The sequence below is a fragment of the Saccoglossus kowalevskii genome, chromosome 14 (genome assembly GCF_978046115.1).
Source record: "Saccoglossus kowalevskii chromosome 14, keSacKowa6.1, whole genome shotgun sequence".
In the NCBI taxonomy this organism is placed as follows: Eukaryota; Metazoa; Hemichordata; class Enteropneusta; family Harrimaniidae; genus Saccoglossus; species Saccoglossus kowalevskii.
In genome coordinates, this window is record NC_140654.1 from 24,143,069 (window position 1) to 24,155,773 (window position 12,705).

Here is a 12,705-nt window from a genome sequence, read left to right on the forward strand (position 1 = left end):
TCAGAATGTGACTGGTTGGTAGGTCTCAGAATGTGACTGATTGGTATATCTCAGAATGTGACTGGTTGGTAGGTCTCAGAATGTGACTGGTTGGTAGGTCTAAGAATGTGACTGGTTGGTCCATCTCAGAATGTGACTGGTTGGTCTGTCTCAGAATGTGACTGGTTGGTCTGTCTCAGAATGTGACTGGTTGGTTTGTCTCAGAATGTGACTGGTTGGTCTGTCTCAGAATGTGACTGGTTGGTCTGTCTCAGAATGTGACTGGTTGGTTTGTCTCAGAATGTGACTGGTTGGTCTATCTCAGAATGTGACTGGTTGGTAGGTCTCAGAATGTGACTGGTTGGTCTATCGCAGAATGTTACTGGTTGGTCTATCTCAGAATGTGACTGGTTGGTAGGTCTCAGAATGTGACTGGTTGGTAGGTCTCAGAATGTGACTGGTTGGTCTGTCTCAAAATCTGACTGGTTGGTCTATTTCAGAATGTGACTGGTTGGTCTATCTCAGAATGTGACTGGTTGGTAGGTCTCAGAATGTGACTGGTTGGTCTATCTCAGAATGTTACTGGTTGGTCTATCTCAGAATGTGACTGGTTGGTAGGTCTCAGAATGTGACTGGTTGGTCTATCTCAGAATGTGACTGGTTGGTCTATCTCAGAATGTGACTGGTTGGTAGGTCTCAGAATGTGACTGGTTGGTCTATCTCAGAATGTTACTGGTTGGTCCATCTCAGAATGTGACTGGTTGGTCCATCTCAGAATGTGACTGGTTGGTAGGTCTCAGAATGTGACTGGTTGGTCCATCTCAGAATGTGACTGGTTGGTCTATCTCAGAATGTGACTGGTTGGTAGGTCTCAGAATGTGACTGGTTGGTAGGTCTCAGAATGTGACTGATTGGTATATCTCAGAATGTGACTGGTTGGTAGGTCTCAGAATGTGACTGGTTGGTAGGTCTAAGAATGTGACTGGTTGGTCTATCTCAGAATGTGATTGGTTGGTAGGTCTCAGAATGTTACTGGTTGGTCTGTCTCAGAATGTGACTGGTTGGTCTATCTCAGAATGTGACTGATTGGTAGGTCTAAGAATGTGACTGGTTGGTCTATCTCAGAATGTGACTGATTGGTAGGTCTCAGAATGTGACTGGTTGGTCTGTCTCAGAATGTGACTGGTTGGTCTGTCTCAGAATGTGACTGGTTGGTTTGTCTCAGAATGTGACTGGTTGGTCTGTCTCAGAATGTGACTGGTTGGTCTGTCTCAGAATGTGACTGGTTGGTTTGTCTCAGAATGTGACTGATTGGTATATCTCAGAATGTGACTGGTTGGTAGGTATCAGAATGTGACTGGTTGGTAGGTATCAGAATGTGACTGGTTGGTAGGTCTCAGAATGTGACTGGTTGGTCTATCTCAGAATGTGACTGATTGGTAGGTCTAAGAATGTGACTGGTTGGTAGGTCTCAGAATGTGACTGGTTGGTCTATCTCAGAATGTGACTGGTTGGTCTATCTCAGAATGTGACTGGTTGGTCTATCTCAGACTGTGACTGGTTGTTCTGTCTCAGAATGTGACTGGTTGGTCTATCTCAGACTCTGACTGGTTGGTCTATTTCAGAATGTGACTGGTTGGTCTATCTCAGAATGTGACTGGTTGGTAGGTCTCAGAATGTGACTGGTTGGTCTATCTCAGGATGTTACTGGTTGGTCTGTCTCAGAATGTGACTGGTTGGTCCATCTCAGAATGTGACTGGTTGGTAGGTCTCAGAATGTGACTGGTTGGTCTATCTCAGGATGTTACTGGTTGGTCTGTCTCAGAATGTGACTGGTTGGTCCATCTCAGAATGTGACTGGTTGGTAGGTCTCAGAATGTGACTGGTTGGTCTATCTCAGAATGTGACTGGTTGGTAGGTCTCAGAATGTGACTGGTTGGTCTATCTCAGAATGTGACTGTTATTGTTTCACTGTAAGCACATCTACTAATATTCATTTCTATGTGTTTTTACAGGTAGTAGATTTGCATTGATTGGGATGAGAGTAATATTATCTACTCTTCTCAGAGATCTTCAATTCTCATTGGTTCCTGGCACTTCATATAAACGCACACAGCGAATTACAATGCGACCAAAACCACCTATGCAACTACAAATTTGCAAAGTGTAATAATTTTGTTATTGCATGAGAAAGTATGAAACACAGAAACACTTGCAGGTTTAATCCAAAATTAGGGTATGGGGGTCACACTATCAAAAGGGTTAAAAGAGTAAAATATCAATACAACTTTTCAAGACAGTGCATAGTGTTGACTGTTGTTACAATAATGTACTGTAATAATTTACAATCTGTCACCTCATATTGTGGCACATTTATAAACAAAATGTTTTTAAATCAAAAATTAGAAATTACAATTATAAATCTGATGATATAATGCAATAAATACAAAACTGGATGTACTTTCTACTTTGTAAGTATTGTATAAACTAGTAATGGGAGGGTTTTTCTAATTTCATGTTCAATTAGCCAGGAGCAATACTTTTTTTAACGAAAATTATTAATCATAATCTATTTTTCTAAAAATAATCAGTGTATATTTTGTGCTTTAAATGATAAAACTAAATTATGCAATAAATCGAGTGTGGCCTGTGGAGCCTAATACACTAGAGAATACAGGGATAGCATTGTGGCAAACTTCAAAGGAAATGGAATAATGTTCTCTGCAATGTCTCATGGTTCGTTTTGTTCTGTTATGCAAGCCTCTGGGTGCATGTAGCCTTAAGTTAGAGATGCAGGTTCATGGGCACTTGGGAGTGATATTTTTTTTTTTTTTGCTTTTTATTACCCAAACAGTGTTGGCTATAGACTGTAAAAATTGTGTAGAATTGTGAATACTGAAACATATTCAAAAGACGATTTTAAAATATAGATAACAAGTGCAAACATTCTCTCTTTTGAATACTTAGCAAGATTTAGCAAGGCTGCACATAAATAATAAAAAAGAAACATGGTGAAAAAAAGAAATGACGGGATCTCCATATTATGCACTATATTTATTTTTTACAAAACGACAATACATTTAAATTTGGAACTGTTACAGCCATTTTAATTATGAGCATTTGCAAACTTCTTACTGAGTGAATGGTTATGCAAATTAGCAATTATCTCAGCTTCTATTTAGTGCACATGCAAGAACTTTAAAAAAAAAATAGCTCCTAGACGCTTTGATCTTTTGTTTTGAAATGATTGACAATGTGTTTATCTTCAAAACGCTGTCAGGGTATTGTTTTTAGTTGAACAGTGTTACAGCAATCGTTCAGACAACTAGCCTGGGTGTTAATTTATGCATAAACTTGAAGTAGTGAAATTTGAGCTGCTGCCCTGCAAAATTGACAACTGGTAGACAGTTTTCAAGACGGCACTTTCTTCATAGTAAACAAATGTATCCATAAACCAATTTTGACAGGAAACAGAAGCATGGTTTAGAAGCTAATTTTTTTTATAATCACTTTTTACCAAAAAAGCACATTTTTGTGCATATTTCAAACTACAGTGTCCATAAAAAAAAATACAAAATTTTAAAATTCATACAATAAGCTTTTCGAAAATATATAGTTTTGTGGAAAAGGGAGGTCATCTTGGTTTCCTTATTAACTACTAGTAATTAAAATACCTGTCAGGTAAACTGCATCTCTACCTTAAACTATTTTCCAGTAGATTATGCAACCAGTTGATTTGTATAATCTATTTATGTAATGATGTATATATGCTGTATCCAATATATTTTACTACAAACTAGTTCGGGTAATTTATGACATATTGTTTATATACTATGACATAAATATATCGTACTGTATTGTTTACTTGCACGAAGTTATAAAGAAAATGTTCTGTTAACCCCAAGTCGTTTCAAGAAACACAGTATATCATTTTTTTGGTATTTTTACTGTTTATTATGCTTAAATGTTTAGGCATGTTTATGTTTTGAGATTTGTTCATATTGTAAAAGGCTTAATTATTCACTGGGTTTTAATTTTGCTTATTTTGCTGACTGGAAATAGTGCTAAATTAAAACCCAGTGAATGTAAAATTTAGCATCGAACACAATCTAAATGATAAAACCGTGAATTTAAAATACATATGCCTGAAATGATAAATCAGCGATATTTTAACTCAGTGAAAATTAGTCATTTTACAATATTTTGTTTGACTTTGTATGTAATATGATGTTACTGGTCTCACTTGTTGAATGTTCAAAATAGATTTTAAATCCCAAGATATATTACATCAAAGAAAAGACAACAGTCACCTATCCTTGTATATATGTATTGTTGGGGTTGTCATGACAATGACTTAGGTTAAATATATAAACTCCGCCAACATTTCAATCGCTTTTTCCAACTTTGCACGCTGTTTTCTAACTTTTTACAGTCAGCTTATGTGAACATCTATAGGCTGCATTCAACTGGCTTTTATTAAATTTGTCAACTTTACAACTGCGCGTTTCTATATGCCAACATCTTAGTTCATATATACAAATACATCTACCAACTTTGCAATAACTTTGCACAATTTTGCAATCTCTTTGAACAACTTTGCACAATGTGTTAACAGCTTAAACCCACTACGTGCCGACAACCATGTACGTGTCTTAATGTGTCTTTGTTTCCATATCATTGGAACAATAGAAATAAGAAAAATGTGATAGTCAAAATATAATCAAGTATTTGGTGGTTAGATATTCATGTTTATAACAAATGAATCAAATAAATAATACATTTTCATTTCAATTTTTCTTTACATAATTTTTATCAAGTTTGCTTTGAAATAGACTTTACTAATTTGTTTCTAACTACAGTGACAATTGCTTTAGAAATTCTTGATGATAATGATTTTGTTTCCAGAAAGAACCTGAAATTTAGAGCTTTAGTGTCGTGCATCAACCAATTGATGTATTCTAAACACATGGAAGTTGAGATCTGTATAAGCTTGCTGAAGTATTCATGAAGACTTTGTGGATTTTGATAAATAGTCTATTTTTAGAAGTCTTTGTAATGTATTGTAAAATAAACAAGTGCTCCAAATATATGTAGTAGTCTTATTTCCTGTCCTAACTGAAATAAAATAATATTAAGTAAAAGTGTGAAATTGTGACTTTATTCAAAGTAGTTAATGAGATACAAGATTTACATCTTTTATGCCCATGTATGGTGATACGTAGAGATTCAATTCGATATTCTACCTGCTAGTCAATCACACTTGTTCTGTCATCGAGCCTCTCAGAACATCAGTGAATTTTGTTGCTAACCATGAAAGCTTTGATTGTTGAGAGAAATAATAACTTAGATATAACTTGTATGGTGGAAACGTGTTACTGGTCTAATTCTTGGTACTGGAGAAAAGGGGCATAATTAAAACAATGGAGATGATACAAGAGTGGTGTAATTTCCTTCTGGGAAATGTTCCCTCGGGCACATTTTTATGTCATACTGGAGTCGCTGGATAGGTCTGAGGTGGAGCGTTGCTGTGGCACCAGACCTTTCATAGATGTGAACATAGCTACTGTGCTCATAAGTTGGCATATTGTTGTTGATGTCTTTGCACCAAGCTGTCTTGTGCTATGGATGGAAGACTGCTCATTATGTGTCTTCTATTGGTGTGAAGTTGAACTTCTACAGCTCTGCAAATTCGTATGAACACTACTAGTGCTTAACAGAGTCCGAACAGTAGGAGCTTGAATTTGTATGTTTCCTTGATCACAGACCTTGGTACATTGTTATGTGTAGGTAATAGCCAGATGCAGTGCTGCTATTAAACTGTTTGGTTTGAGATATGGTTTTATAAATTCTGGTATGACCAACCTGAATGACAAACGTGACAGGTAGGTTCAGAAGTGATAAATCCACTACTGGTCTCAACACACCCAATGCCATTGGAACAAGGAAAAAGTGAGCATAGAAACCAGGATCATACATGCCTTTCCCGAGATTTTTAGTAATATGGGATGAACAATTATTCCATTGCAATGGGAGACTGAAAGCAGAACAGAATCTTGTAAACATGTACTTCCACTGTGAGTGTGATCGATTTCAATTGGTATTCTCACTAGTGGATGGGGGAATCTGACAAAAATGGGCAGTGGGGACAGGCAGTACTGAACTTTCCATAAATGGCTTGTGTTGGCAACAATCAAAGGTATTGGTAAGGCCATGACAACTGTAGAGACTACTTTCTTCGCAGTGCTAACACCAGCAGCAATCAGTCTATCATGATCACACTGCGGAAAGTGCTTAGCAAGAAAAGTTGTAAATGCAGTATCTACCTAGACTTGGCTAACAGTGCAAAGCATTCTTCCAAAAAAGTTTCACTACTTCCACCTATGGACAACCGTAGAAACTCTAATAAGTTGGGTTAGTAAGCTATATCTTATTTCACAAATTAGTGATCAGTCCCTGCATGCGATTTCCCAAGGTAGACAGCAGGTTTTGTGGTACAGTAATCATACTGCAATCAATGGTCAGAGGTGGCACTGCAGATTGGTCATAACAGGAATCTCTAACAGTGTCATCAATGGAGATTTCCACAGGTGGTTCAGTTTCTTATCACAAGAATGATGGAATATAGAAATAGAACAATCAAATCCAAATCTGAGCAAGATTGGTGTTAAGGTGCAAAATTAAATGATGGGGAAAACATCTACAGACAAAGAACACTTGTGATTACTAGTTCTATCCTTCAAGTCAATTTATTTAAAGAAGCTCACTGGCAGCAAGCACAGCTCTCTCATATTGATAATCATTTATTTCCAAGGAATCTGTATCCCAATCGGTGCATATCTCACGCTGCAAAATGCAATGTGACAGACAGTATTTGTCATGCAACTCTGACACACGCTAGGCGACACTGTAACAGAGTTTTTAGGCATCAGCCTAGCTAACAAAAAGTGGAAAATTCAATCTGGCAGTTACAGTTAAGAAACAACCAAAATCATATTTGTCTATTCAGGTAGGGAAAGAGTACTATGTTATGAAAATGTGCACTAGTACTGTATAAGGTCTGTATAAGTGTTCTGGTACTGATGATTTGCTGATAAACTCCTGCAATGAATAATAACTTTGCTGCTACTTTAGGATACCTGATTCGCTAGCTTTGCTAGAGGTCAGGACTCTCGAAAAGTCGCATATCTTTGCAGCAAAGTCCCATGACAAAAGATTATTGCAAAGCCACATGGGATCACATGTAGTCATGTTAATTTCAGAACATTGCACTGGGAGTCAATCCATAAATACTGTCTTACTTGATGAATATACAATAAACACAGGGTTTTGAGTGGATTGGCTTTTAACACTTCACTTTCACTTCTGCAAAATACTTTTTTGCGAATTATTCATACATTGTCATTTAATTTGCAGAAAAATGTTATAAGCTAATAATTATTTGTATGATCTTCCTTGTTTGCAGTTACGTTACTCTAATGTGTCCATTTTGCTGATAGTTTAGGGCAATTTTTCAATTTCAAATTTGTATAAGAGCTAGACCTAATAAATGCAGACAAGGCGTTCTGAATAAAAAAAAACAGTTCGATATCAACAGTAAGCAATGACAATTTACTGGGGAGGACTGTTTCTTTATTTGTCGACATTTGTTTTTCCATATGGCCACTCTACTGGATGCACTAAGCATGTTATCTGTGATGGAATATAACAAATGGCCAACTATGAAACATGATTTTGCAGTACTGAATACGGCCTGTCAATGTGCAGATGTTCTCTCTGTTTGTTCTGCCAGTGTCAACACTTTCCGTTGAACAACACAAAAATAACATTGATCTCACTGTTCTAACCAAGTCAGGATTGGTCACTGCTATGAGTGGCCAATTTTACTTGGGCATGACCAGGACATTACTGCATTGCCAAAGTGCTCTATCTTCACGATTACAGGGTACTGTAAAGGGGGTAATTATTCACTGGGTTTTAATTTAGCTTATTTCCCTGACTGGAAAAATGCGCTAAATTAAAACACAGTGAATATGTAAAATTTAGCATAAAACACATTATCTAAATGACGAAACCGTGAATTTAAAACCCACTGAATATGCCTGAAATGGTAAATCAGTGAAATTTAAACCCAGTGAAAATTAGTCATTTTACAGTACTATCAGGGGGAAATTCTTTCTCTCTCTCTGGGTTCTCTACACGTGTCAGGGGGAAATCTCGTCTCGTCTCTCTATCGCGTCCCCTTGAGGTACGGGATCGGGAAAGTCACTTTAACTTTACAGTCAAATAAGGCACACACAACAAAATACGTTTCAACTCTCGTCTTAGTCGATCTTTTGGAGCACTCTATAAGACACAGCGCCCTGGGGAAAAGTCCCCAAGACTCTCACAAGGCTGAACCAAGACTCGCCCAAGACTGGACTGCCTCAAGGCTCGCCCCAAGTCTCTCCCGGACTCCCCTCTCTCTACTGCGTCTATCGTGCTGTGCTCCCCAAGACCAACTCAAACTCTCTTTATTCATTTTCAAAACTCTAACCAATTACAAAGCAGTAAAAAGACTCTAGGGCGTAACCTTCAATCATAAAGCCAATCACACTAAGTACTGAATACGTCATCTCTTTTGATTAATCGTTCACTACATTAATAACTATGAATATAAACTGTCAGAATCGCAACGGTTATCTGGTAATTAGTTCCAAATCACTGAGCCAAGTTCCGTCCAAAACTTCAAATAGACCTAAACGATGACAGACATAACACAGCAATTCAGCTAATAATCAACTAATTAAGTCGGTTAACAGATACGCGAAAACAAATTCATGACACATCCCTTCACCCAAACTGAGATTGTGCCTCCGGGCAAAGATACCGTCAGCCACTCATCGTCATAGGGTTAAATACAATACTAAGAAAAGGAATAAATCAAAAACAAGGGAAGGCTACCAATCGACTCGCTTTTCTCAAAACCGTTCGCTGAGATAACCCGTCGCTTCACTGTCTCCGTTACTAAGGTTACAAACTCTATATCAAAAGGTCAAACAAAACTAAGGCATGGCGGTGTAACCAAGCGATCAGCCAATCGCTGCAGTCGACAGCATGATCACGTGATTACCAGGGATGCGTCTCTCGGTTAAAGCATTGCAAAGCGGTAACTAATAAACAATGAATAAACAAGCTATTAATCAAACTCCTGTCATATACGCTTATAAACTTCAACTGAACTCACAAGTCGTTAATCTAAACAAAAGTTATACGGCGTGGAAACAGAATGCAAAGACAAATTCGCTTTCATAACACATTACTCCTCTGGCAAAAAGACGGAAAAAGCAAAACGATAGAAACTACTGAGTTACATAAACTCAAATTCATGACAGTACCCTCGTGCTAAAAAGGCACATGCTTTTTTTCAACAGAGCCTCAAATACCTAGTACGTTCATCACAGTACAATCGGATTACTGGGTTGGGGTATCACCAAGGGTGTGTGGAAAACGAAGACCCTGGAAAACGAAGCCTCTGGAAAACGAAGACCCTGGAAAACGAAGACCATGAAAAACGAAGACCCTGGAATGTTCCTATGACCATCACGTTATTGAACGAGTTCGCAATTAAATTAAGTACATCACGCTATTATATGAGTTCGCAGTAGAATTATGCATGTCGTTATTATACGAGTACGTAAATAAATCATTACGTACTCACCATAATTAAATGAGGTCGGGATGGAATTACAAATTCAATCATGTGTCAGTAAAGTTAACTTCGTAGTTCCATTGGACACGTTTTAATAAGTAACATGACAATATGCATTTTTATTCTGACATAATTTAATCATGCCATTTAATGACGATGACCAATAGCGACGTAATTCCATGCGATCCACGTAATTTCATTTGGTAACTATTTAATAAAGTCACGCAATTTATTTAAGAACTCATTTAATAATATGACGTGATTGATTAGACTGAACAGAACCAAGCACGCAACGTTACTGATCGAAAAATAATTTACATATGTTACATATGTTTAGTAAAATGCAATTATACATATACGTATTATTTCGCATTCAATATACGCACGTTGTGAGTTCACAACGAAAATAAGTACTTCACGTTGTAATTTCACAATTAAAAGTAGTTAGTTTAATTTATTATGAAGAATTTCGTACGGGAAGTTAGTTCACAATGAAAGTAAATGCCCGATATTGGGCGAATTCGTGTATCATTGGCGTCATAGGAACATTCCAGGGTCTTCGTTTTCCAGGGTATTCGTTTTCCAGGGTCTTTGTTTTCCAGAGTCTTCGTTTTCCAGGGTCTTCGTTTTCCAGGGTCTTCGTGTTCCAGGGTCTTCGGTCTTCGTTTTCCAGGGTCTTCGTTTTCCATACACCCAACCTTTATTGGCATCTCTTCAGTAAGATCGTTGTGAGTGATTGCCCAGATTATTTCCTGGCTAGCCCTTGTTTCAGACAGAAGATGCAGTGAATTGCTGGCTTGATCCTTAACCAGATCTAGGCTAACTAAGTTAACCTATTACCCTATTTACATCCCACAGATGATAACAACTCTCATTTTAGCAAGGGGCACCATACCCTCTGTCCAATGTATGCATTGTGCTACAGTAACTTCTGCAGCTGTAAATTCTGGACACTCTAAAATATTTATTTTCCGTGAAGAAGGTAAACACACCAGATTGTTCTTTGAGACGATTAGGTTTGCATATGCAAACTCAGACTCTCCAAAGGCAATAAATGCATGATCTTAAGGTTCTAAGCAACTCTGGTATCAATGTGATAATAATTTGGTCACAATCATTTTCTATTATTAAAAGACCTCTACACAAATAGTGTGGGCATTCATAGACTGGGTCCTATTATTGTGGTCTACAAAAGGTTTACAAACGCATTCATTGCGCCCTCTAGTGTCATACTAGAGCCTATTATGTTGTGGTTGACATATTTGATTCGCCATGCCAACAGTACATCATCAATATGTCACATGACCAGTCACTGTGTATGTTACTGCTGTATATTCAACATATTAACCATCAGCGTCGTCACTGTTAATAATGATTACTCACGTATTCGATTTGCATTATAAGATTACGGTTCAGGTAAATATATCAGGGGTAGTATATTTTGCTATGGCATAAAGTGGGAAGTTTTATTATTTATTTGTTGCTGACGAGTATTTACACCGGTTCATCCTCCGCAGACAACTTTCGCATTCATCAGCTGTGATATTTACTCAACTATAGACCCTCCAGTAGAGGGTGTAAGGTCTACTGTAAGGTCAATGACTCAAGCCAGAAAAAAGAGAAAACGAATGTTTTGAAGGGATATCAGAGAATGTCCGCCACATTGGCCACTAGAGGGCGCAATGTTTGGTAGATCCCAAGAAAAAAAAAACAGTTATGGTTATGCGGCAATATTTCTCTGTTCAGACCAAATTAGAGGATAAATTGCAGTAAATAATAAACGCGTTTTTCACGGTTTTTCTTCAGTAATTTCTTGATTTTAAATAATGCATGTTTCTTAGGAGAAAATTGTTTTCTTTGTTGGAAACAGTCCGAATTTACTGGTTAGAAGACTGCTTTCTCGCACAATTTAGGGAATTATTTGTAACAGCAACAACCTCCCTGAACTGGACCCAATGATTTCCAGATAGATGATTTGTGTGTATGTTTGGCCTCTCTAACAATGCGTACATGGGATTGACTTAATTCCCACGCATGCGCAGGTGACGATCCCTTCGTGAAGGGAACACGGTCCTTGTTTTCTGAAGTTTTTTTTAGATTATTGTGGAAATTGACAAGTTAGTAAGAAATACTATGTGATAATTAAGCAAAAAAAAAACACCGTTTTTTTTCTGAAAATGGCGCCTTCTATAGTTTTTTTTTTTTTTGTTTTGCTTTTATTTAAGGTAGCGAGAGTGGAAAAACTAGAAAAAACAAACAAACATTTTTTAAAAAAATTCGGATTATGAAACATTATATTGTGTACTTTCTTTATTTTCGGTCCAAATTTACTGTGCGCGATGCATTTTGTGCGTAATTTCAGTTTATTCCCAAAAATCAAGTTGTGGGTACGAGAACATGGAGATGTTCATGAAATTTAGTCTATAAAGTTCAACGGACTATATCTCCAGAAGTATAAGGCACATAAAAATTCCGAGACGCATTTTCAAAGATGATTATCTTATTAAGCAGCAGTGAAAAACATAGAAAAAAAGAACACCGAGAAACGGCCAATCCCACAAAAAAAACTCCTATGATTAGGAGGTTCACGGGAACGATCGTAACCTAATTTTATGAGCAAATATTAACACGAAACATATAAGATCGTATTCTGCTATATCTCAGCTTTCTGAAAACATATATATATACATGTATTGCCATAACTTCATGTTTAGTAACTGGCGAGGAAAGTCCTAATCTCAATTAAACTATAACTTGTGTTTCCCCTCTCGCTACTTAAAGGGGAACCGCTCAATCCCTTGGATTGCACCAAAGAATCATGGGACACTATTGTTTATGTTGTTTACAATGTTAATCTATCTTTTGTTATCCATTGTTATTTTAATCCAGAAAGTAAATTTGTTGTAAAATTAATCTTAACTGGAAGGTGCCCCTTTAAGTTCATTTAATCCCGGATTTAAATATAATTACTTTACTAAAATTACATATTCATGAAATAAATGAGTTATTATTACCAAAAATTACCAAAATACTGTGAT

At 37.0% G+C, this 12,705-nt stretch overlaps 1 protein-coding gene across 1 annotated transcript in view; it reads left to right on the forward strand.

Moving 5' to 3' along the window:
• LOC102803611 (uncharacterized) overlaps positions 1-5,120 on the forward strand; it is a 42,898-nt gene extending 37,778 nt beyond the window's left edge. The window contains exon 13 of the mRNA XM_006816181.3: positions 1,995-5,120. Within this exon, the coding sequence (XP_006816244.2) occupies positions 1,995-2,149 (155 nt within the window). The 3' untranslated portion in view covers positions 2,150-5,120. The remainder of the gene's footprint in view (positions 1-1,994) is intronic.
• The last annotated feature ends 7,585 nt before the right edge of the window (positions 5,121-12,705 follow it).